A 26,990-nucleotide genomic window follows, 5' to 3' on the forward strand; every position below is an offset into this window, starting at 1 on the left:
TTGATTCACAAAGCGGTGCTAACCTACTTAGCACGCCTAAAGTAGTTTAGGCGTGATAACCTTTGCACTAGTAGGTTAGCACCGTTTTCAGGAATAAAACTTGTGCGCAAAGTCCAGAAAGTTGCATAGGGTTTAATGGGTGCATAAAACTTTACGCAAGCAAAACTTTATGCGCACTAAACTTTGCACGCGGGAATTTCGCGCGAGTTTGTTTTTATCACACCTAAACTGAGTTTAGGCGTGATAAAGGGCTTTTCACAGGCGTGCAAACACTTTGCACCACTTTGTGAATCAGGCCCATAGAGTGATGTAGGGCTATCATTATGAATCCACCTAGAATCCATCACTGCCTGGGAGGGTGACATGGGGCCTGGTACTGTATGCTAAATCTGCCGACCCTCCTGCTAACTCACAGGTTAAAGAGACTCTGTAATTAAAAAAAAGTTCCCCTGGGGGTACTCACCTCGGGGGGGGGGGGGGGGGGGAAGCCTCTGGATCCTAATGAGGCTTCCCCCGTCCTCCTGTGTCCCACGGCGGTCTCGCTGCAGCCCCCGGAACGCACAACCAACAATTTGTCAGCCTGTGCAAAATTTACCTTTCCCAGTTCCAGCGGGGGCGCTGTTGCGGCTATCCACTCAGAAATAGGAGTCAGGTCCGCTCTACTACGCAGGTGCAGGAGACTTGCGCATGCGCAGTAGAGCGGACCCCACTGCGATCGGCTATTTCCGCCTATCGCCGAGTGGAGAGCCGATACTGTGCCTGCGCTGGAGGCGGGAAGGTAAATATTTACATGCCCGCTGTTGAGTGGGTTACAGCAAGACCGCCGTGGGACACAGAAGGACAGGGGAAGCCTGAAGAGGATCCAGAGGTGAGTACCGCGCAGGTGAATTTTTTATGTTACAGATCCTCTTTAAGATATGGGATATTACAAGGAGAGGACAAAAAATCCACTTTTATTGTTTTATGGTCGGCTGAACTTGGTCTCACCTGCAGGTCACACACACCGTCTTATCAGATGGCACCTGATATCATGGTGAGATAAGTCAGAGGGCGGTGTCCCTGGTGCAAGGAATATAAGCCAGGGCCGCTGGTTCTTCTGCACCTCTCGCCAAACGACAACACAAAGCCTCACCTCACCTTCTCTACACCAGACACCTCACCATGGCTTTCAGCGGCAAATGGGAGATGGAATCTCAGGAGAACTACGACAGCTTCATGAAGCTGGTCGGTGAGTATTAAACTGATCTGGCATTAAGATAAACTCGATCCTGCACCGATACTTTACCCACCTCCTATGTGTATATTATCTAATGGAAATGTAAAGGTAAACAGAGGCGCCAGTAGGACAAAAAAAAGGTAAAATGTTTGCAAAATAGGAGGCGGAGCTGGACTTACCTCCTCCAAGTAGACACAAATCAGTAATGATGTTGTATGAACAAAATAATTTATTTATACACTCCAAGATTCGTTACAACACGTTTCGCTGGAATGACCCTGCTTCATCAGGCATTAGGGATGGAGTATACGGCAATGCAGGTCTAGGACTAAGCCAAGCGCCTTTCATTACCTGGTGGAAGAACAGCAAGATAGAGTCTGTTGGGATCCGCACCCTCGGGAGTACTTGTGTTGGTTTTAGGGGGTACTCCAGTCCAACCTGTCATACTTTATTTCAGTGGTTTTTGCAGTTAAAGTGATAAATCATGTATTTAAGGGAACCTAAAGCGAGAGGGATATACAGGAAGAAATGGTTTAAATTAAATGGGGCTCTAGGCAAGATAGCAGTTTTTGCCCATCGTTGATGGTCAACTGACTTTTTGGTGGGGGTAGGATCCACCCCTAGACTCTCTCCAGGTCCTAGGCAACTGCCTCGGTTTGCCTTGTGGATGATATATAGAGGCTGCCATATTTATTTCCTTTTAAACAATGCATATTGCCTGGCTGTCTTGCTGATCCTCTGGCAACAAGCATTCAGCAGAGCAGGTGCTCTGACTGAAGTCAGACTGGATTTGCTGCATGCTTGTTTCAGGTGTGTGATTCAGCCACTACTGCAGCCAAAGATATCAGCAGGACTGCCAGGCAAATGAATTGAAAAACAATTAATTTGGCAAACAAATATCTAGGACTCCCAGCAAATATAGATGAGGCAAGGAGTAGTTGAGGTGAGGCATTCATGATAATATTCAGCAGATGCCACGTTTGATAAAGTGGTACAAGCTGTAATAATGCTAAGAAACACCTGGATAGAAAATAATAAAATGTGTTTAAAGGACACCTGAAGACAGTGGCGTAGCTAAAGAGCTGTGGACCCCGATGCAAGTTTTACATTGGGGCCCCCCAAGCATTCTATACATAACAAATGATACGGCGAACCAAAACCTGCCAATGGCAACTACAGTGTCAGAGGAGCAAGAAGGGGATGGGAACAGCTTGTTAATGATTACTGCTATTCAAAGTATCTATAGAAGTGATTATTATGAGCACAGGACCAGTAGAGAGCTATTACTGCAGTTGAGGTAGGGCTCCCCTCCACGGGGCCCCCTCTGGCCCAAGGGCCCAATGCGGTTGCAACCTGTATTGCTATGCCCCTGCCTGAAGTGAGAGTTATACGGAGGCTGCCATATTTATTAATTTCTAAGCAATACTAGTTGCCTGGCTATCCGGCTGATCCTGTGTCTCTAATACTTTTAGCCATAGCCCCTGAACAAGCATGCAGCAGATCAGGTGTTTCTGACATTATTTTCAGATCTGACAAGATTAGCGGCATGCTTGTTACTGGTGTGATTCAGACACCACTGCAGCCAAATAGATCAGCAGGACTGCCAGGCAACTGGTATTGTTTAAAAGGAAATAAATATGGCAGCCTCCATATACTTCTCACTTCAGTTGTCCTTTAACACCATATACAAAAATAAAGCTATTAGCAAAACAAGTGTTGCATTCAAAAGTCACATGCAGCAGTTGCCTTCATGCAGACACTATAAGGGCCTGTTCAGACTGTCAGCATATGAAGAACGCGTATAAAATCAAAGAAATGCAAGTTGAAAAACGCATGCGTTTTTCTTGCGTTCTAATGCGTTTTCTATTGCGTTTTGCACACACACGTGACCCAGGAGAAAAAAAAGAATTATGGGAACCGCAGAGGGAAACGTACGCTAAAAACGCAATAGTACGCGTTTTTGATACGCGTCCATAGACTTTCATTGCGTCCGTTTCTATGCGTGACGCACAGAACTGCGTGCAGCAATGCGGATAAGAAACGTATGCGTCTCATACGCTTACATGTGAACTAGCCCATTCAAAAGCATTAGGAGCCGTTTCTATGCGTTTTTGGTACCCGTACGCGTTCCCTGAAAACGGCTAGGAACGCGCATAGTCTGAACAGGCCCCAAGGCCTCATTTCCACGGAATGCTGAGCTGTGTGCTCAGCAAGCAGTTACCAGGCAGCAGTGAGCAGTTACCAGGCAGCAGTGAGCAGTTACCAGGCAGCAGTGAGCAGTTATCCTGCAGCAATAAGCAGTTACCAGGCAGCAGTGAGCAGATACCGGGCAGCAACAAGCAGTTATCGGGTAGCAGTGAGCAGTTACCAGGCAGCAGTGAGCAGATACCGGGCAGCAATAAGCAGTTATCGTGCAGCAATAAGCAGTTATCGTGCAGCAATAAGCAGCTATCGTGCAGCAATAAGCAGTTATCGTGCAGCAATAAGCAGTTATCGTGCAGCAATAAGCAGTTATCAGGCAGCAATAAGCAGTTGTCAGGCAGCTGTGAGCAGTTGTGAGAGTTTGAGAGGCATTTCACTGTCTATCAACAGTACGTGGAAAAGAGGCCTAATTCGCACAACTCTCAGCAATCCTCACTATGATTTACTATGACCCAGGTGGGGGGTGTGACCAATCCCAATAATTAACTCACTCCAGGTTGGCTGAATAACTTGCTGGATCCCCTGGAGATGCGCTGAGATCTCTAGGGATGTCCGAGTACACCAGCAAGGGGAGAATTAACTTCTGTTCAACAATTGCATCTGTATTAAAGAGGCCCTGTAGTGATATATAGTAAATGTAGTAAATGATTCAGGATACCCACTTTTAAGTAATTTTTCCTTGTTTCAGCATTCAGAAATGCTTCCTAGATCTATATATTTCTGTATATTGGACTGTACCTACACCCTCCCAGTGATGTTTAGCCTAGGCTTATTAGCTATGTGGATTTCCTGCCTCTAAGCATTCTGGCAAACCAGTTATATTTTTAACTGTTTTCAGAACTCTCAGTAAGACCCCATTCACACTTAAAAGCGCAAAACTTTGCTGGAGTGATTTTTCTGCGGTTAACGTGGAAAAATCACTGGACACTGCAGCAATTTTTCCTCTTCTATAGCACTAAACGCGATCGCCGAGAAATCGCCTGAAAATGGTGCAGGCTATACTTTTGTGTTTGGCGATTTAAGAACGGGCCCATAGGGTATTATAGGGTACTTATCCGTTAGCCGGGCGCATCCGGCAGGTGGCGCTAATTACTATTCCCCCTCCAGGCCGACATGGATAGTAGGGAAAGATGTAACTCTGGTGGAGTTTTGTCGCCACCTGCCGGATGCGCCCGGCTAACGGATAAGTACCTATTATAGCACTAGCGCTTTAAAAAGCGCTAGCTCTTGAGCATTTTGCCGAAATTGCCGGCAAAACGCTCTAGTGTGAATGGGCCCTTAATAAACATTCTGTAGCGATCACCTGACAGGTGTAAAGATGTTGATGCCTGTGATAAGTTTCAGAATGTAAATCAGGGTGACAGTTTTTTGTTGGTGTTAAAAATATAATCAGATCTTATTTTTATAGACCTCTTTATTATTAGACCGCTTTGTGAGGGTTCTGGCTCTCTATGGTCAATGAGATGCTAAGGACTCCAGCTTGCATGCAAATTTAATGAGAATTGTATGCAGTTTGACATTGCGTCAATCAGCAGGAAGTGCAGAGATTGGGCCAATTCCAAGCTGCAGACTGATAGTTGGTTGGAATTACTAGTCTCTCACCGACCATCTCTGTTTTCCAGTGACTATGCTGGCACTGTGTAGCCATAAGGTTTTGTTCACATCATAAATCACCAGCGCTATCACAAGCACTGAGCGATTTATTGAGAGTTTTTTCTGCGCTTTTCACTGTGCTTAGAAAATCGCTTTTCTAAGCGCATTTGCAGAGCGTTTCATGTTTTCACTTCCTGGCGTCAGTCAGGAAGTGAACTCTTTGACCCGGAAATGCATAAATACAATGTATTTATTCATAAAAGCACTGGGGAAATCGCTATACAAAGTGCTTTTTCAAGTGCTTTGCAATTTCCCTATGCCTTCCATTGAGCAAAAACGCTCAGAAAATGGTACAGTCAGCGCTTTGCTGAGCGGATCGGAAACGAACCGCTCAGATGTGAACTCTCTCATAGGGAATCATTGCTCAGCGCTTTTAGGGCAATTTCTGAAATCGCCAGCGCTTAAAAATCCCCAAAACGCCCCCTAGGGGTTGATTCACTAAACCGGGATAACTCAAATATCACACCTTATCAAAGATATCACACGTTATCAAAGTCATCACACGTTATCAAAGTTAACACACCAAAGTTAACAAAGTTAACAACGTTCTTGCGTATTGTGCTGCGGAAGACTGTCTATTCATTCAGGCTGGGTTCACAGTGGTCAGTTGCATAAGACACGTGTTATATAATAAGTGTGAACTGCAATGGAGACTGGCCATGGACTAAATACAAAGCCTGCATGCAGCGAGTTAGAATAAAGCAATCCGTTTTTGTGAACAGGCCCTTAGAATTGAATGGGCAGTGAGATGACACGCAGAATTATTCTGCAACACAACTGACCACTGTGAACTGGGCTTCATACAGACTTGTGTCTTAAAAATGTTGCCTGTTGCCAGATCTGCTGTGGTTCCATGCTGGGACATGTCGTAGTTTGGTGATTTTCAACAAAATTAACAAAGGACTTAAATGGAACTTGAAGCGATAGGTATGTGGAGGCGGGTCAGTGAATAATGACGCACAGCGCCTATGCATAAAAATGGCGCCGCATTAAAAAGATATTCTTATCGCTATTTATCGTTAGTACTGCATAATAATGGCGCACAGGGAAAAAAGAAGAAAAACGGCACACAGTAACGTTATTTATCAATAGTGCTGTTCATTTGCCAAACAGCAGACGTTATTGCCCACAGTAACGTTATTTATCAATAGCGCCCTACATAAGCCAAACAGCAGACGTTATTTAGATGCAAAACGGTGAATGGATTTAATGTAACACTGTCAAGGTTAGGGTTAGGCACCACCAGGGGAGATTTAGGGTTAGGCACCACCAGGGGGGTGGTTAGGGTTAGGCACCACCAGGGAGGTCTTAGGGTTAGGCACCACCAGGGGGGTGGTTAGGGTTAGGCACCTCCAGGGGGGTGGTTAGGGTTAGGCACCTCCAGGGGGGTGGCTAGGGCTAGGCACCACCAGGGGGTGGTTAGGGTTAGGCACCACCAGGGGGGTGGTTAGGGTTAGGCACCACCAGGGGGGTGGTTAGGGTTAGGCACCACCAGGGAAGTGGTTAGGGTTAGGCATTACTGGGGGGGGGGGGTCTAGGGGTTAGGGATAGGTACAGAGAGGGTTCTGTGTGTTAACGCTAACTTTCAATAAAATAAACAGAGCTAAACAACGATAAGGCTTTAACGTTAAATAGCAATAAGGGACAAACGGATTAGTGGCAACACCGTGCGCCATTATTCGCATGCGCCATTTTCAGATGAATCCATGTGGAGGTATTCTCCAATGGATCCTGCATTCTCATTAGGCCCATATGCAATTAACTTTTTCTCCTGGGAGATACATGTTTATTTTCTCTTTAACATTTCAATGTAAAAGTACCAACAAGTAGGTGAAAAAGTACTGTCAAAATAATTTTGAGTATTTTCTTGCTTGCTGGTTAAAGGCAATTTATTTTTAGATCTTCGAATGTTAATCTTTAATCGTTTTTTCAATCGTTTTATAAATAGATTTTCATAGAACTTAACGAAAATAAATAAAAAACGATTGAAAAAATCGTTAAAAAAAGATCAGAAAATTGAAAAATCGGTCGAAATTCAGATCGGAATTGTTGGAAATAATCGATCTGGTAGATAAATCTGCCAGAAAATTGTATAGTGTGTACCGTTAGTCTTCTGCTAGGTGAAATTTTCATATCTTATCAATAAAATGCCTTTCCAAAGGCTGATACGCATGCTCAACAAAAGTCTTTTAAATGCACAGTTATCAAACAACTTTTGTCATTGAAACAAATCAAAAAAGTTGTTTGCTAATGTTCAAACAACAGATAAGATGCAGCTCAAGTCAATCCAACAGTTGAACCTGTACTGAAAAAAAAAACGCCCCTTGGGGGTACTTACCTCATCGGGAGAAGGAAGTTTCTGGATCCGATGGAGGCTTTCCCTGTCCTCCTCACTCCTCCTTTTTAAAATAATAAAGAAATAAAAAATACTAAATAAGTAAACATTAGGGCCCATATGCAATTCAGTTTTTCTCCTGGGTGATATTTTTAAATTTGTCAATAAAATGCATTTTAAGCCATCAGAAGGCAAGAACATGTTCAAAATAATTTTGATAGTACTTTTTCGTTTACTTTTTGGTACTTTTTTTAGTTGAACAGTGCTGGAAAGTAATTTTAATTCGAAGATGAAAAATTATTTCCTAGGAGAAAACTCAGGTGAAAACTGAATTGCATATGGCCCCAGGTACCTTTCTCGCGGATGTTAAAAAGGGGCGCTGGGAAAAAAGGGCGCGGGGTTTTAAACGATAAACATGGATAACGTTTAAAAATATAATGTACTATATTTCGTTTAAAAATAATGTTTTATAAAGTTATAAATCATTAAATAATGTGCATGAAATTGGCAATTGTGAAAACGTTAATCTTCCGTTTAAAAAGTGAAACGTATAATAACGTTTAAAAAAAATAGTAAGTAACCCTCCCTGTACCTACCCCTAACCCCTCGACCCCCCTGGTGGTGCCTAAACCTAAGACTCCCCTGGTGGTGCCTAAACCTAAGACCCCCCTGTTGATGCCTAAACCTAAGACCCCCCTGGTGGTGCCTAAACCTAAGACCCCCCTGGTGGTGCCTAAACCTAAGACCCCCCTGGTGGTGCCTAAACCTAAGACCCCCCCTGTGATAAGCATTAATAACGTGTGAAAAAAATATTGTACTGTTTTTCGTTTAAAAATAATGTTTAAAAAATTATAAATCATAAAATAATGTGTAATCATGAGAAGCAGTTATAAAACAGTAAGTCTCCGGGCGCCGCTTATAAAACGTTATTTTTCTCCGGCGCCCTTTTTTCATGTCGGGCGCCCATTAAACGATATTTATTATGGGAGTGAATGGCGGCGCCCGATTTGTCCACTTGCCTCAGGCGCCCGAATTTACTGTTACCACCTTTCTCTCCTGCACATTCACATATCCTAGTAGATCCAGGGGAAGGAAAAAAACCCTACAAGGCCTGGGCCAAGTAACCTTTAAGAGGTAAAACTTCCTTGCTGATTCCAGGTGGCAGTCAGGTAAAATCCCTGGATCAACTCTGCTGGGAATTAACTTGTAATTATAGCCATGGATGTCCTTCAATGCAAGGAAAGCATCCACATTTTTTTTTTAAATGCAGATATAGAGTTTGCCATAACTACTTCCTGTGGTACAATAGTCCACATTTTAACAACTTTTACTGTAAAGAACCCCTTCCTAAATAGATGGCAAAACCTTTTTTCCTCCGTAAGCATATTATGTCCACTTGTCCCTTGTACAAGCCTAGAGACAAAAAGTTGATCTGCCAAGCTTTTGTATTGCCTGAGCCTCTGATGTACCTCTACATCAGGTCACCTCTCAGTCACCTATTTTCCACGCTAAATAAGCTCAGTTTGTCCAATCCTTCTTGGCAAGTGAAATTTTCTATCCCTCTGCTTTAATTAGTTGTCTGTCTTTGTACCTGTTCTAGTATGTTAATGTCCTTCCTACAGTGTGGTTCTCAAAACTGTGTTCCATACTCCAGATGTGGCCTCACAAGTGAGTTATACAGAGGGAGTAGTATACTAGCATCTATTGATTTGTTTCCCATTATATGGATCCCAGAATTGTATTTGCTTTAGCTGCTGCTGCTTGGCATTGAATACAGGTGTTCAGCTTGTTACCAACCAGTATTCCCAAGTCCTTCTCAAAGTATGTTGTTCCAAGTTGTAAGCTAAGACAGAGGTGCCAAGTGTATCCTGAACCTGATATTGTTGTGTACTCCTACTTGTATTGCCTGAAGAAGCGGGTCTACGCCTGCGAAACGCGTTGCAACCCCATTGGAGTGTACCAATAAAATAATCTATTTCTGAAATAGACATTTTTCAGTGTCTGCTTGTGGGGGGTAAGCCCACCACTGCCCCCTAAGCAATTTTTATCAAAACGTTTTTAAGATTGTGATCTTATTCTTTTGGCGCCTCTGTTTGTTCTGCTTTGCAAGTTGTAAGCTATTTATCTTATATCGTGCTCTACCTGTGGCAGGTCCAAGGTGCGTGACCTTACATTTATCAACATTGACTTTCATCTGTCTGCCCATATAGCCATGCTGAAGAAATCCTGTTTAAAAAAAACATGTAACTAAAAAAAGTTCCCCTGGGGGGTACTCACCTCGGGTGGGGGAGGCCTCTGGATCCTATCGAGGCTTCCCCCGTCCTCCTCGGTCCCACGGTGGTCTCGCTGTGCCCCTTCGAACAGCGGGGATGTAAATATTTACCTTCCCGGCTCCAGCGCAGGCGCAGTATCGGCTCTCTGCTCGGAGATAGGCGGAAATAGCCGATCGCTGTCGGGCCGCTCTACTGTGCAGACGCAAGACTCCTGTACCTGCGCAGTAGAGCGGACCAGACAGAGATCGTCTATTTCCGCCTATCTCCGTGCTGAGAGCCGCAACAGCGCCCCCGCTGGAGCCAGGGAAGGTAAATATATCAAGGCTTGTCAGGCTTGTCGAGCCAGGATTGCGGGACGCTTCGAGGGAGCCAGCGCTGGACTGCCTGCAGCTACAGGGATGGGGAAGCCTCATTGGGACCCTGAGGCTTCTCCCTCCCGAGGTGAGTACCCCCCAGGGGAACTTTTTTTTGTTACAAAGTCTCTTCAAGAGGTTGTGAGAAATGGTATTCTGGCTACAATAACACATATAACTCTGGAAGTCCTTATTTAATTGATGAACATTTTTCTTCTAGGCATTCCCGATGAGAAGATTGAGAAGGGAAGAGACTACAAGTACACCTGTGAGGTGGTGCAGAATGGGAACGACTTCACCTGGTCCAACATCTACCCAGGATACACCCTGACCAACAAGTTCACCGTAAACCAGGAGAGTGACATGGAGACCATGGGTGGGAAGAAGTTTAAGGTGAGTCCTCCTTCTCACAGAACGTTTAGGTGCAGAGCCTGGGGCTGTCTGGCCGGTGCACTTCTAATGTCGATGTTCTATTGCAGGCAACTGTGAAACTGGAAGATGGAAAGCTGGTGACCAACTTCCCCAATTACGTCCACACCACGGAGATTGCAGGCGGCAAGTTGGTGGAGGTGAGTTTAGTTTAGTTATTACATTATAGGAGAACTCCAGAATGTTCTATAGAAATGTAGCTTCCGCTATAAGTTTGCCATGGATACCTAGCGTATAAAACAAATTAACTTTCCATTCAATTTGCAACCAGCTAGGGAATTAAAAAAAAAAAAGACAGGAAGCTAAAATTGCATTTCTTTCCTCCATGGTAACAGTATATTCTTTAGAGCCTAGGTTCTCAACGTGTGGTACGCGTACCCCAGGGGGTACTTCTGATGGTTCCAGGGGGTACTCGGGCTTTATATACTTAACCAAGAATAACAAATTTAGAGTTGTAGAAAATGATAAATCCTATTTAAACAACACCAAATTAGTGTTTTAGCTATTTAAAAGCAATAGTAAAGGCTTGGAAATAGTTTAGAACCAATTATCATGTACTAGCTTTAAATATATATTTGTCAAGGGGTACTTGTGATAATGTTTACTATGCTAAGGGGTACTTGGTGAGTACAGGGTTTTAAAAGGGGTACATACCAATAAAATGTTGAGAAACACTGCTTTAGAGCACAGATTCCCTCAAAATTGCTGCTTTGCTACCTAAATAATAATCTTCGCATCGCAGAAAAGGTGGAATGGTTACTTGTTTATTTTCAACACCCGCTCTAATCCATGACAGACACTCTTTCCTCCAGTCTGCAAGTTTCTGTTGGTAGCGGTGTGGCTAGGGTCTTGGGTTTGACCCAAGAGTGTGGACACGCCACTACCCCCACAGAGGTTGTACTGTTTGGCCCTTATTCAGTTCACTTTTTTCTCCAATGTTTTCTCCTAGTCAATATTTTCACAACTTATGAATTAAATGCCCTTTAAGCCACCAGCAAGTAAGAGAATACTTAATTTTGACAGTATTTTTTTCACACACTTTTTGGTGCTTTTTCTATGAGAAAACTTAGAATTGGTATGATATTAAGATTGTATCATTAGTGGCCACCTTAAAGCGGAACTGAGGATCTTAAAAAAAAACGAAGCATTTCACTTACCTGGGGCGTCCCCAAGCCCCCAGCAGCCTTCCTGCCCCGTGCCAGTCCTCCACGATCCTCCGTTCTCCTGCCGCCAGCTAGGTTTGTTACCGTCGACTTGTAAGTCGACGGCAACTGCGCCTGTGCGCCCTGGGCTACGCGTAGCTTTCTTCGCATTCCAGCCCGCAATAGCGTCCTGCGCTAATAGCAGGTTGCTATAGCAGGCGGGAACGCAAAGAAAGCTACGCGTAGCCTGGGGCACGCAGGCGCAGCTGCCATGGACTTAAAAGTCGACAGTAATGAAACTAGCTGGCGGTGGGAGAACGGTGGATTGTGGAGGACCGGAAGGCTGCTGGGGGCTTGGGGACGCCCCAGGTAAGTGAAACGCATTGTTTTTTTTAAGATCTTCAGTTCCGCTTTAACTGTCCCTAGATTACAGTAAGGAAGGACATAACATAGAGAGCCCCTCGGAAGGACAGTAAAGGTGTCCATACACACATCGATTTTCTCATTTGATCCCATGAAAGGACAAATTGATTCCTTTAAAGGACACATGAGGCTAAAGAAAACCCTACCGTAGTCATAGCCTAATGTCCTACCATATTATTATTATTATGTATTTACTACTATAGCACTGACATCTTCTGCAGTACTTTACAGAGTACACAGTCATGTCACTGACTGTCCTCAGAGGGCTCACAATCTAATCCTACCATAGTCATAGTCTAATGTCCTACCATATTATTATTATTATTATTATTATGTATTTACTACTGTATATAGCAATAACATCTTCTGCAGCACTTTACAGAGTACATAGTCATGTCACTGACTGTCCTCAGAGGAGTTCACAATCTAATCCTACCATAATCATACTCTAATGTCCTACCATATTATTATTATGTATTTATATAGCACTGACATCTCCTGCAGCACTGTACAGAGTACATAGTCATGTCACTGACTGTCCCCAGAGGAGCTCACACTCTAATCCTACCATAGTCATAGTCTAATGTCCTACCATATTATTATTATGTATTTATATAGCACTGACATCTTCTGCAGCACTTTACAGAGTACATAGTCATGTCACTAACTGTCCTCAGAGGAGCTCACAATCTAATCCCTACCATAGTCATAGCCTAATGTCCTACCATATTATTATTATGTATTTATATAGCACTGACATCTCCTGCAGCACATTACACAGTACATAGTCATGTCACTGACTGTCCTCAGAGGAGCTCACACTCTAATCCCACCATAGTCATAGTCTTATGTCCTACCATATTATTATTATTATGTATTTATATAGCACTGACATCTCCTGCAGTACTTTACAGAGTACATAGTCATGTCACTAACTGTCCTCAGAGGAGCTCACAATCTAATCCTACCATAGTCACAGTCTAATGTCCTACCATATTATTATTATGTATTTATATAGCACTGACACCTTCTGCAGCACATTACAGAGTATATTGTCTTGTCACTAACTGTCCTCAGAGGAGCTCACTATCTAATCCTACCATAGTCATAGTCTAATGTCCTACCATATTATTATTATGTATTTATATAGCACTGACATCTTCTGCAGCACATTACAGAGTACATAGTCATGTCACTGACTGTCCTCAGAGGAGCTCACACTCTAATCCTACCATAGTCATAGTCTAATGTCCTACCATATTATTATTATGTATTTATATAGCACTGACACCTTCTGCAGCACATTACAGAGTATATTGTCTTGTCACTAACTGTCCTCAGAGGAGCTCACTATCTAATCCTACCATAGTCATAGTCTAATGTCCTACCATATTATTATTATGTATTTATATAGCACTGACATCTTCTGCAGCACATTACAGAGTACATAGTCATGTCACTGACTGTCCTCAGAGGAGCTCACACTCTAATCCTACCATAGTCATAGTCTAATGTCCTACCATACTATTATTATGTATTTATATAGCACTGACATCTTCTGCAGCACATTACAGGGTACATAGTCATGTCACTGACTGTCCTCAGAGGAGCTCACAATCTAATCCTACCATAGTCATAGTCTAATGTCCTACCATACTATTATTATGTATTTATATAGCACTGACTGTCCTCAGAGGAGCTTATAATCTAAATGAATAGGAACATGAATTTATTTTATGAATACAGCAGCTATTGTTTATATAAAATAATATAATAACTGACGTCATTGCCCTTTCTTCTCTCCTTGCAGACCTCCATAGCCGGCGGTATCACCTTTAAGAGAGTCAGCAAGAAGGTGGCATAAAGTGACAAAAATCCATCTGTGCCGTCAGTAAAATTCTGTACTTCCTAATAAACTTTAATTTCTTAAGAAGCGGCTCTTGGCGTTCATTGCATGAAAGGTTTCTCGTGAGAGATCAGAAAATATTTCCCTCACTTTTAATTAAAGATAGTCTATGTATGAGATGCAATTTTTTTTACAATGTTCATTTACAAATGATTTAGTCAGTGTTTGCCCCTTGTAATATCTTTCCTCACCCTGATTTAGGGCTCGTTTCCACTATCGCGAATCTGCATGCGTCCAACGCATGCAGATCCGCACATGTAATACAAGTGGATGGGCCTGTTTCCACTGTAGCGTTGTTGAGGTGCGTTTTTTCCAGCGTGAAAAAAACGCACAAAAGAGCCAACGATTTCGCCTGCGTCGGGAATCCGTGCGAATCGCCGCTAATGTATTTAATAGTAAAAACGCATGCGTTTGTTACATGCGTTTTTACCCGCGATTTCGCGTGCGATTTCGCACCTTTTTCAATTTTATTTAGCCCTGGCAGTGTCATGGTTAATTTCGCATGGCACCCTGCCATGCGAAATCGCATGCGAAATCGCGGGTAAAAACGCATGTGGAAACGCATCCGCATGCGTTTTTACAAGCGTCGGAATGCGGCCGAAATCGCGTCGCAACAGTGGGAACGAGCCCTTACATTCTGAATCTGAAATGTATCACTCGTGGTGACATCTTCAGTCCCTGCAGAATGATTCATTATTACTGAGAGCTCTGAAGCCAGTACAAAATACAGTATACCTGGTGTCCCAGAATGCTCTGGGAGGAGAATTCCGCATAGCTAAACAGCCTAGGCTGCGACATCCCTGGGAGGGTGGAGTTACATACCAATAAACAACAATATGTACATATAGGAAATGTTTCTGATGCTGAAACCAAGATAAATAATGTAAAAGTGGGTAGCCTGAATCATTTATTGCATTCTATACATCACTACAGGGCCTCTTTAAACTGGATGCAAGATGGCATGATAAGCATCTCAAAGTTTCAATGCCTTGGTTACAATTAATTATGCCTAAAAACAATGTAATTGTTTTTTTTTTTTAAATGATGCCCTGTGTGTATATGGGGAGTATCCCTGCAAAGCTTCCCATTCCGAAGTCCTGGTCGGTGGGGGGTGGAGCAAGCACAGTATGTCCGCGGAAGTACACGCGCACACGACCACGGAAAGATGTACATGTTGCCCATGCGCACTGGACTGGAGGTCGGCGGGGAGAGCGGCCACAAGGTGTCCAAGCGGACATACCGCGCCGACCCTGCTGCGGACCAGGACTTCAGAATAACTCCGGGGCAAGGAAGGCGCAGTAAACTCCCCATACGCACAGGGCATCATTTTGTCCATATTTTTAGGACTAAGTTTATCCTTTAAAGAGCAGTGTTCCCCAGCCCTGTCCTCGGGGTCCACCAACAGTGCATGTTTTGTGGAAATCCACACAGGTAGGTAATGTAGGTAATCAGCTCTGCTGAGACACTAATTACCCCACCTGTGCATGTTTGTGGTTTCTTGCAAAACATGTACTGTTGGTGGGCCTTGAGGACAGGGTTGGGGAACTCTGCTTTAAAGGACAACTGTAGGGAGAGGTATGTGGAAGCTGCTATATTTATTTACTTTTGAGCAATACCAGTTGCCTCTTAGTCCTGCTGATCCTGTGCTTCTAATACTACTAGCCATAGACCCTGAACAAGCATGCAGCAGATCAGGTGTTTCTGACATTATTGTCTGTTTCTGACATTATTGTCAGTGCTGACAAGTTTAGCGGCATGCTTGTTTCTGATGTTGTTCAGACACCACTGCAGCCAAATAGACCATCAGGGCTGCCAGGCAACTGGTATTGCTTAAAAGGTAATAAATATGGCAGCTTCCATATCAATCTCACTTCAGTTGTCCTTTAAAAGTACTGCACCATTTCACAGATTTTCATATCCTCAGCAACTAGTAGCTGCCTCCTCATTACCCGTCTCCCAGTAAGGCCACACCTCTATTGTAGAGATTGACAATCCCAATATGTTATCAGCGGGTATGTGTGGCCTCAGCAGACAAAACAATCACTGCTGCGCACTGTCATATTTTGATTTTCTTTCTCTGTAAGAGCTGCCATGTTCCACAATTTTGTGGATACATGGTTCATTTTGAATATTATTCTAAGGGTGCATACGCACATCCAATTCTGATTGGCCAATCACTGACCGCACTTTAGTCCTAATGAAGGCCAGCAGATTTTGAATGCCGTGAAGACCAGAAACCCACTAGCAGCCTTTACTAAGCGCCAGTGATTTGAAAAAGCTCTTGCTAATGCAATACTACGGGGGATTGTTATAAAATCACATCGCTCAAGTGGGATCACACCCATAGCATTACATTAGCAAGAGTTTTTCAAATCACAAAGCGCTCAGAAAATCACTCCTAATGGGTTTCTGGCCTAACAAACGGTGTAGGTAAACCCTCATATTACAAAGTGGTGAAATTGGACAATCATTGGCCAATCAACATTTGATGTGTGTACAAGGCTTCAGGCATATAAAAACAAAAGCCAAACTGTCTGAACTAGACTTACCATACACTATTCAACTATCACTTGAATTTTTTTTCCACGATCGAAAATTAAGGGCTAAAATCGATCGAAAGATAGATCCGCAATCTTGCATATTAGTCTGATAAAATAATTGATCCTAATATCGTGCATAATATCGATTGCAATATTGATTGAAAAAAAATGGAGTGATAATTAAATACGGTACTTATCCGTTAGCCGGGCGCATCCGGCAGGTGGCGCTAATTACTATTCCCCCTCCAGACCGACATGGATAGTAGGGAAAGATGTAACTCTGGTGGAGTTTTGTCGCCACCTAGAGGATGTGCCCGGCTAACGGATAAGTACCTTAAATACAGTACAGCCAGCGTTAAGTCTGGCATACACTTTCAATTATGATTGTCCAACCACTGTCCAATTTTACCAGCCCTGTGTAGTATGAGGGACCTATACATTCTGCTCATCTCATAGTATTCAATATCTGTTGTCCCTCATACTATATAGAGGTGGTAAAATTGGTCAGTGGTTGGCCAATCATAATTGAAGGTGTGTACCAGGCTTTAAAGTGACACTCAAGCGAAAAAAATATATATGATATAATGAATTGGTTGTGTAGTACAGATAATTACTAGAACATTAGTAGCAAAGAAAACTCATTTTTATTTTCAGTTATATAGTGTTTTTTTGGTACTTATCCGTTAGCCGGGCGCATCCAGCAGGTGGCGCTAATTACTATTCCCCCTCCAGGCCGACATGGATAGTAGGGAAAGCAGTAACTCTGGTGATTTGTCGCCACCTAGAGGATGCGCCCGGCTAACGGATAAGTACCGTTTTTTTTAAATAACATTGCATCATTCTCTAATATTTGCAGTTTACACGTTAGACTCAGCATTCTAAACGATTGCCTAGAGCAGGCTAGTGAACTTTTGAAAGTATCCACAGCCACACCTCCTACACTCCCCAAATTTTCAGGGTAGGGAGGGGACCCCCAGAACTACACCTGTGCCATATTGCAGCCTCTGAGCCCTGCTGGTTCCAGAGATAGGTTTCTGTAATCTATCTCGGGAACCAGCAGGGGGGGGGGGGGGGGGGGGGCTATTTGGCACAGAGGGTGTTCAGGGGGTCCCCTCCCTACCCTGAAAATTTGGGGAGTGTAGAAGGCATGGAAGTGGAGATATTTCATGGGGGTTATGTTTAAGTTCCCACTGAGCATGCGTGAAAGGCAGTGTGAAAAGGAGCTTACACCGGCCAGGGGTGTTCCTAGCCCCAAAGATCAATGGCATGTGCCCCTGATCTATTCTGGTTTGCCCCAAATGTCCCCCAGACAAAGTCAGCTGGGGTGCCTCAATGGCGGGCATGCTGGGTGCTGTGGTGTCATGCTGAGAGTTGTGGTGCCTCAATGGGCGGCCCATGAGAGGGAGTCAACTAGAAGGTCGGTGAATGCTATGGGGGGAGTGCCAGATAACCCTACAGCAGGCCAGCCTGCCCAGCAGAAAGCCAGACCGGCCAGCACAGAAGCCAGGTAACTCTGCCTAGTTATGTTTAAGTGACATGACCTATTTATGTGATATGCTGGATTTTATTTTTGTATTACTAAAGAGGGGGTTTCATCCAACATTTTGCTGGGCAGGCCTACTTTGACCGCTGTTAAGTTCATGTAAATTTGGCCCCACTCATGACCACACCCACATTCTGGTGCATGGCCACATTCATTTTCCATCTGGGGTGCCCAAAAGTGCCCCTGATCTCTTAGGATCCTAGAAACGCCCCTGACACCGGCCTTAAAAAACGTTAATTTTGTCAGTAAATCAAACAAAAACAGGATCTGTGGCTGAGTGCCCAACAAAGGACTGGGGAAACATTTGTGTGTTGAATGGGGCTTTAAAAACACAGACAATCGAGAAACCGTGAGCCGGAAAAGGCAATTTTCTTTCTAAATTTGCTAATGAGACTCTGGTGGGTAGAAGTCATGGATGTAGTGCAGATAGAAAGTGACGGCCGGTCCTTTGGCTCTTCTTCAGCTGGCCTTTCCTGGAAACCGTCTCCTCTCTTCCCGGACAGAACCATTACCATCTGCCCGGGGCATAATTAATGGCCGGCCGCTGCCCTCCGAGCGACTGTGGCTGAGAGCTGCAGGACCATGTAATATCGATGGCCCTGTGCGACAGTCGTTAATATGTCATTGCATTTGGCAAAGACTGAGTTGGCAAAGGAGAGAAGTACTGAGACGCCAAAACCAATGAAATGAAAATCAGAGTAGGGCCCGGTTTATGCTGGGAATACACCATACGTTTTTTCAGCATACAGATGGTTCAATAGATAATTTCCGACATGTCCGATCTTATTTTTGGTCGTTTTTCTGATCCATTTCTCATAGAAGTGAATGGAAATGGATAAGAAAAGATAAGTGAATCAAGCGGGAAATCGAATCGAAAATCGATCGGATGGAAAATCAACTGAAAAAAAACGCATTGTTCATTCCCAGCATAACAATGTGTGAATGCAGCAGTATTGGTGATCATACCAAGTATCTTTGAGTACGTAGCTACTCAGACCCCAAATTTAAGTTAATGGGAATCAGATAAAAAAAAAACAAGCCAGAAACTTATCTAAGGAGAGGGAGGGCTCTGGGTCTTATAGAGCCATCCCTTTCCTCTCCCGATCCCCTCGTTGCAGCGGCAGCTCCTCCTTCTGAATCCCGTGCCGCGGAGGACTTAGGAAGTCTTCAGGAGCTGAGTCCTCCTGAAGATAGGCGGCTCCATACTGCGCGAGTGCGTGAGAGAGGGCGATCGCGCGTGTGCAGTATGGAGCGGCCCGTCTTCGAGGGCACTCCGGCTCCCAAGGCCTCCCTTCGGTGGTGGAGACAGCAGTATTTGACCAAATTGGTACAATACTGCTACGGGAGAGCCAGCGCTGGAGCGGAGACAGAGAGGGGAGGCTCATTAGGACCCAAAGCCTTCCCTCTCCTTAGGTAAGTATCTGGCTTTTTTTTTTTTAAATCTGATTCCCATTACTATAAATGAGATTGGGCTGCCAGCAGCGAAGGGGGATTGACTTACCCAATGCGCCCGCCTTAGACGATGCGCTCCATTTGCGTCCCATGTTGTGTTCCACGTCAGTCCCATGCTTCCTTCTTTAACACGAAAAAAGAAATAATGGCAGTGATGTGGAACGCAACGTGGGGCTCGAATGGAGCGCATCGTCTAAGGCGGGTGCATTGGGTAAGTCAACCCCCCTCTGATGCGGGCAGCCCAATCTCATTTAAATTTCGATTGTGGGTAGCTACATACTTGTAGCTACTCGGTATAATCACCACTATGCAGCAGATGCAGTAACGGAGCAGTAAGCACATCTGGATGCCTCCACGCCGCGCTGTTCACATACCTGCCATTTTGTTTGAATCGCATCACCACCTGTCCGCTTCATGTGCTGTACCGTTCGCCATTGCTGCTCCTTCGCTCATCAGGAAACCGATCTGAGCATGGTAGAAGCATGGGGCTACCTGTTGGACTGTAAAAAATCAACAGGAGTCCTACCTAGCTAGCACGCAGCAACGGGGAGGACTCTCATCGGTACACAATGAACCAATGGTGGGCAACTAATAACTCCCCTTTCCCCCGCAACTAATTACACTCCCCCCAGACAGCTAATAACCTTCCACAGGCAACTAATAACCCTCCCACAAGCAACTAATAACCCTCCCCCGAGCAACTAATATCCCTCCCCGAGCAACTAATATCTCTCCCCCTAAGCAACTAATAACCCTCCCCCGAGCCATCTACAGTAGCACTGTCTATTTTAAAACTATAGTGGTTGAAATTGACGAAATAGCATATTGTTTTTCCTTTTCAAATGCATGGAAAATAAAGTAATTACTGAAACAAATATCCTCCACAAAAACCCAAATTTTTTGCCAAAAAAACAAGATCATTCTGGTGTGATAAGCAGTGATAAAGTTAAAGCCAAATGAATGGGAGGAGAGCTGAAAGGCGAAAATGGTTCTTGGCGGCAAGGGTAAAATAGCCTTTGGGATGAAATTGTTAAATATTAGTAATACAGTATTTTAGGAGTAGATAGTAAATATATATATATATATATATATATATATATTTTTTTTTTGCAATAAGTATATTTAAAATACCTAGCAACCTCGCCCCCATCTCAGTCCTCTAGCTCTTTGCTGCTCACAGAGTTAGGGCTCAGCCGCACTATAAGCGCTTTTCTGAGCGCTTGTGATTGATTCGCACTTTCTGAGCGCTTTTTAAAAAATTGCTCCCATTAAAAATCGCAGTAAAAATTGCAGTGATTTTTCTCATACACAATTGCGCGATCGCATCGATTTTTACCGCGATTTTAATGAAAGTGAATGGGAACAATTTTTAAAAAAGGGATCAGAAAGCGCTTATCAATCACAAGGCACTCAGAAAAGCGCTTATAGTGATAGATAGTTGTCGCCTATTTTTTATTGCCGGCGATTTTCAAAATCGCCCTAAAAAACTTGTGCAATTAATCCTTATAGGATCATTCATATCAGCGCGCTTTGCCAGCAAAGCGCTGCCTGTACCATTTTTAGGGCGATTTTACTACAATGGAAGTTATAGTAAAAGCGCAAAACGCTCACAAAATCGCTTTATGCAGCGATTGTGTTTGCGCTTTCATGAATAAATACATTGAAGCCAGGAAGTGAAAAAACAGAATCGCTCTCTAAAAGTGCTTAGAAAAGCACTTTACAAAAAATGTGCCGGGAGGGGGAAAAAAAATCTCTCACAAAATCGCAAAACGCTGGCCTCAGCGATTGCGATTTTAGATGTGAACAAATCCTTGCACAGCGCAGAGTAGATTACACATGTGCTGCCTGTGTGGGTAGATTGGCTGCTTTGTGGTTTGTTCTTTATAATTAAGGAAATTCTTGGTAATTCTAAACTCATAGGGCTGGAACCCACAAGAGCGTTTTTTTGAGCATTTTGGCAGCGCTGCGATACGCTAGCGTTTTGCCAAAACGATCAGCTGATGTTAATGGATGGGGCAACTTCCACAGGAGCGTTTGCGTTTCCCAGAAACGCAAACGCAGGACCTGCAGCATTTTGGGAGCGTTAGCGCTTCATTGTAAAGTATTGAAACGCTAGCAGAAACGCTCAGCAAAACCTAAACTGAGCGGTTTTGCTAGCGTTTTGCGGTTCAGCACACTGTAACAAAATTAAAAATAATTCACAGGACCAATCAGGATAAAAACGCGAAACGCAAAACGCTACACAACCGCTGAGCAAAAAAATACACGGTTGCAAAACGCGAACGAAAACGCGCATGAATCCGCTTGCAAACCGCTCAGACAAAACGCTAGCGGTTGCGTTTTGCGGATTTCAGTGGGTTCCAGGCCATATACAGCGTTCAATAACCAGTATCAAGAGGCCAAACCCCACCCAGAAAAAAAATCTAATCCAAAACCATCATCTACGGTATGCCAAGTGAAATAAATACATTCAATAAAAAGTCAACTGTAATCAGACATCTTTTTGTGTCATTTTACTGACAATATCGTATTCTTTATGGATACAGTAATAGAATTTTTTTTTTTACAATTTAATAACAAGGCTTCAACTTCAATAGCCTATAAAATATTATACAAAGAATTCTTTACATTGTTGCAAACCCAATTCCTTCCGAAAGATTGAGTACGTAATTAAATCACATACAATAGATAGAAAGATGCGTTTGTGCATAAAAATTAATCGATTTCTTGGCAGTTTCAATGTTCTGTTCTATTATTATTAATATTATTATTGACATTTCTTTTTTTTTCAATATATTTTTTTATTTTTTATTTGTAGTACGTAATTACACCGCTAGTCCTAATACTGCTTCAGGAGGCTGTTGATGATATCACTGCCACAAACCAACCGTCAAATGAAATTATTAGAACAAAATTTACATGAAGAATTAGGGTTTTTTTTTTCTTTTTCAATAAATCCAAATCCAAGTCTAAACGAATTAAAAAAGAAAAAAAATGAAAATGATGAAAAAGAAAACAAAAACACTGCGATCGAGATTACGAGAGAAAAAAAATTGTCCAAAAAATGTATAAGGTTCCTTTACTTGGCAGTATTTGAAGTATTGTTGGAGAACTGGCGCTTCTCTTGGATGCTGGATGGTCCGCGCCAAAGGCTTGTTCTACTGCGCTTGAGAGCAGGCCGCTGTCTGAGTGGTCGATGCTTGTGGGCCCATGTATGAAGGCACACCAAGGAGATGGAACCGCTGGATTTTTTAAAAGATGGTGGTCTCATACTTAGTGCTGATCCCTCGTTTCTCCTGTCCTGGCTCACAAATCCACGGCAGGTTGGCGAGCGTCTTTTGGTCAGATTGATCTATCTGTTGGGTGGAATTTTTGGGAAAAGATTAGAATACGATAAGGATAGGCAGCACATACTTGCCAATTCTACAATAAACTCGCAAGATGGTCTTAAAGGGATACTGTAGGGGGGTCGGGGGAAAATGAGTTGAACTTACCCAGGGCTTCTAATGGTCCCCCGCAGACATCCTGTGCCCGCGCAGCCACTCACCGATGCTCCGGCCCCACCTCCAGTTCACTTCTAGAATTTCAGACTTTAAAGTCTGAAAACCACTGCGCCTGCGTTGCCGTGTCCTCACTCCCGCTGATGCCACCAGGAGCGTACTGCGCAGGCACAGACCATACTGGGACTGCGCAGTACACTCCTGGTGACATCAGCGGGATCGAGGACACGGCAACGCAGACGTAGTGGTTTTCAGACTTTAAAGTCTGAAATTCCAGAAGTGAACCGGAGGCGGGGCCAGAGCACCAGTGAGTGGCTGCGTGGGCACAGGATGTCTGCGGGGGACCATTAGAAGCCCCGGGTAATTTCAACTCATTTTCCCCCGACCCCCCTACAGTATCCCTTTAAGACCCTTCCAGAAGAACCAAAGAAACACAGAAAGCACAGGAACCCTGTATAGTGTAGTGGTTACCGTGTTTTTCAGAATATAAGCAAAATGAGGAGATAACGTTTCTGCATCTTATATGCCAAATACAGAGAGTCCCCAACTTAGGAATGAGCGCTGATTTGAACCGCCGAACCATCGCGATGTTGTGGACTCCCTGTATTGTCCCCTGTGTCCTCGCCGTGCATAAACTCAATTAGCGCCAGAGCAGCTCAAGTAATCCACAGCTCCAGCGGCGATCACAGGCCTCTCCTCTATTTCACTGTTCCCGTAGTGCCGGCTTCTGCTGATGACACGATTAGGTGAGCCACGCTGCCACTAAATGTGTTCAAGCACGGGGAACAGAGGAGACCATGGAGAGGGCAGAGGAGACCAGGAGGGGTGGGGGAAGTCAAGGAAACCGGGGGGAAGGAAAGAGCAAAGGAGGACAGAAGGGGAGCCAAGGACGACACAGAGGGACAGAAGGGGAGGCAAGGAGTACGGAAGGGAAGGCCAAGGAGGGCACGGGTGAAGCAAAGGAGGACACGGGGGACAGAAGGGGACACATGGGTCACAGAAGAGGAAACAGGAGGACACATGGGGGGAACAGGAGGACACAATAATTGGAGGAGAACATCTACAAGATGTTCCTGGAACATGGATGCACCAGGTTTAGTATATTTTTGTACTGACAAAAAATGTGCTCAGAAGTCCCCCTTTTGGCTTACATGCAAGTCATGTTTGGCTGTGTCACCCCTTTCCCCCTCCATATGCTGCCGGGAGATGTCTGTCATTGCCTGTGTGTTCCAGCCCCCGGCAGTGGGTGCTTGTCTACAGAGTGGAGCGGCCGGCGACCCTTGCTGCCTGCATGAAGTATGTAGAACGTGCTGTAGTGGCTTACCTATCAGCGCCGGGCCGTCTGCATTAAGTATGCTGCCAGGAGATATACCGCCGTGTGAAAGCAGGTTTCTGCGTCCCAGCCGGTGGCTCCGTGCCCACAGGAATGTCACCGGCCACTTGTAGGGGATCGCAGCGGTGATGTCAGTGCCGGGGTCTCCTATTCAGCATGTGACGCTCACGTTGTCTCATCTTTATGACGCCCTCTAGTGGCGTCTTGGTACACAGTGTGCATGTCTCACAAGCGGAATAGGATACCCCGGCGCTGACGTTACTGCTGTGATCCCGTACAAGTGGCCGGGGACATTCCTGTGGGCACGGAGCCGCTGGCTGGGATGCAGACAGCTTTTTTCACAAAGAGGTATATCTCCTGGCAGAAAGCCCCGGCGCTGATAGGTAAGCCACTACTGCACGCTCTGCAAGCATGGGGGAGGGGAGAGGAGGAGAGCATCTACTGCACCTAATATAGGGAGATACAGGGGGCACATCTGAGGCGGAATGCCTAATATAGTGGGCACATATGGCTATAGTGGAGGGGCACATATGGCTATGGGGGGATTTCTAATATAGGGGCACATCTGGCTATGGGGGGAAGCAAAATAGGTGGTACATCTGGTAATAGGGGACTGCCTAATACAGGGGCATATCTTGCTATTGGGCTGCCTAATACAAGGGGTACATCTGGCTATGGGAGGATGCGTAATACAGGGGGCACATCTGGCTATTTATAACTATGTCCGGGGATTCTTCATACTTAAGGCACACCTGTCTATCCTATGGGGGAGGGGGGCTATAGTGGGGAGGGGGCTTATATGCGAGTCGATTACTTTTTCCTGATTTCTGAGGTAAAAGTTGTGGGGTCGGCTTATATGCGGGTTGGCTTATATGCAAATATATACGGTACTTTAGAGACACTCCCTGAAAATGGGCCCTTTAACGTGCATGAAACATCCCTGTAACGTGCATAAAAAAATAGATTATCTGTAAATGTCCCCGGTTGTCCTTGAGAACGTTTTTCCGCTGAAAGATGAGAAATACGTCAGGCAGTCCTGCCAAATCGTGGCCCGTGAGATTTTATGTAGGTTAATCTTTCTCTTTGTGACGAGACTTGACAACGTTGACATGTTTTTAATGGATACACAGATGTAAACTGCCTCCGTGCCATTACATTTTAAGGATGACAACCAATGCTAGGTTTAATTAAAAGTGATGTAAGCTGTCAGTATCAAAGTGATATCTTTATTTTTTTATTAATGTTTTCTATTTTTACCCTTTCATCTGGCTGTCGAGTCTAGCTGACAACAGCATAGTGAGCTGCAGTGTCGTAGCTAGCAGGGCCGGATTTCTGGAAATGCTCCCAAAGGCCCAGGTCTTGGGTGGCTGCAGCCCAAGGGAGCAGCCAATCATGAGAAAGAGGTTGATGCATATGAAGAAGGAGGATGAAAATGAGGATCAACACATGAAAAAGGAAGCTGATGTCTATGCCAGCTGCTCAAGAAAAAGAGGGGCTGCACATGGAAAGGAAGGGGCGTTACAACACATTTGGCCTAGGGGCAGAAAAAGTATAAAAACAATTCATATGGCACATAAAACCTTCCGAGGACATCCACAGTATGAGAGGTGTAAGCATGGGAGGGGACATGCACAGTATGAGAGGTGTAAGCAGGGGAGGGGACATGCACAGTATGAGAGGTGTAAGCAGGGGAGGGGACATGCACAGTATGAAGTGTAAGCAGGGGAGGGGGCATCACAGTATGAGAGGTGTAAGCAGGGGAGGGGGCATCACAGTATGAGAGGTGTAAGCAGGGGAGGGGACTTCTACAGTATTAGAGGTGGAAGCGGGAAAGGGGACATCCACAGTATGAGAGGTGTAAGCGGGGGAGGGACATCACAGTAAGAGAGGTGTAAGCTGGGGAGGGGACATGCACAGTGTGAGAGGTGTAAGCAGGGGAGGGGACATCCACAGTATGAGATGTTTAAGCAGGGGAGGGAACATCCACAGTATGAGAGGTGTAAGCGGGGGAGGGACATCACAGTAAGAGAGGTGTAAGCTGGGGAGGGGACATGCACAGTGTGAGAGGTGTAAGCAGGGGAGGGGACATCCACAGTATGAGATGTTTAAGCAGGGGAGGGGACATCCACAGTATGAGAGGTGTAAGCAGGGGAGGGGACATTCACAGTATGAGAGGTGTAAGCAGGGGAAGGGACATTCACAGAATGAGAGGTGTAAGCAGGGGAGGGGACATCCACAGTATGAGAGGTGTAAGCAGGGGAGGGGACATCCACAGTATGAGAGGTGTAAGCAGGGGAGGGGACATCCACAGTATGAGAGATGTAAGCAGGGGAGGGGACATCCACAGTATGAGAGGTGTAAGCAGGGGAGGGGACATCCACAGTAAGAGAGGTGTAAGCTGGGGAGGGGACATGCACAGTGTGAGAGGTGTAAGCAGGGGAAGGGACATCCACAGTATGAGATGTTTAAGCAGGGGAGGGGACATCTACAGTATGAGAGGTGTAAGCGGGGGAGGGGGCATCACAGTATGAGATGTTTAAGCAGGGGAGGGGACATCCACAGTATGAGAGGTGTAAGCGGGGGAGGGGGCATCACAGTAAGAGAGGTGTAAGCAGGGGAGGGGACATTCACAGTATGAGAGGTGTAAGCAGGGGAGGGGACATTCACAGTATGAGAGGTGTAAGCAGGGG

At 44.7% G+C, this 26,990-nt stretch overlaps 2 protein-coding genes across 4 annotated transcripts in view; one reads left to right on the plus strand and one right to left on the minus strand.

The window, feature by feature from the left end:
- The first annotated feature begins 1,092 nt into the window (after positions 1-1,092).
- Positions 1,093-13,959, plus strand: LOC137561760 (gastrotropin-like). Its single transcript, XM_068273110.1, has 4 exons — positions 1,093-1,228; positions 10,253-10,425; positions 10,512-10,601; positions 13,837-13,959. Exons 1-4 carry the CDS (start codon positions 1,162-1,164, stop codon positions 13,888-13,890), a joined length of 384 nt encoding a protein of 127 aa, XP_068129211.1. The 5' UTR covers positions 1,093-1,161; the 3' UTR covers positions 13,891-13,959.
- Positions 13,960-22,071: 8,112 nt separating this feature from the next.
- LOC137561761 (ankyrin repeat and sterile alpha motif domain-containing protein 1B-like) overlaps positions 22,072-26,990 on the minus strand; it is a 211,988-nt gene continuing 207,069 nt past the window's right edge. For 2 of the 3 annotated variants that reach the window (XM_068273113.1, XM_068273112.1), the window contains exon 8: positions 22,072-22,823. In XM_068273113.1, coding sequence (XP_068129214.1) covers positions 22,719-22,823 — 105 coding nt within the window. In that variant the 3' untranslated portion in view covers positions 22,072-22,718. The remainder of the gene's footprint in view (positions 22,824-26,990) is intronic. The other variant, XM_068273111.1, reaches the window with a different exon arrangement.

This window comes from Hyperolius riggenbachi, chromosome 3, assembly GCF_040937935.1.
Source record: "Hyperolius riggenbachi isolate aHypRig1 chromosome 3, aHypRig1.pri, whole genome shotgun sequence".
In the NCBI taxonomy this organism is placed as follows: Eukaryota; Metazoa; Chordata; class Amphibia; order Anura; family Hyperoliidae; genus Hyperolius; species Hyperolius riggenbachi.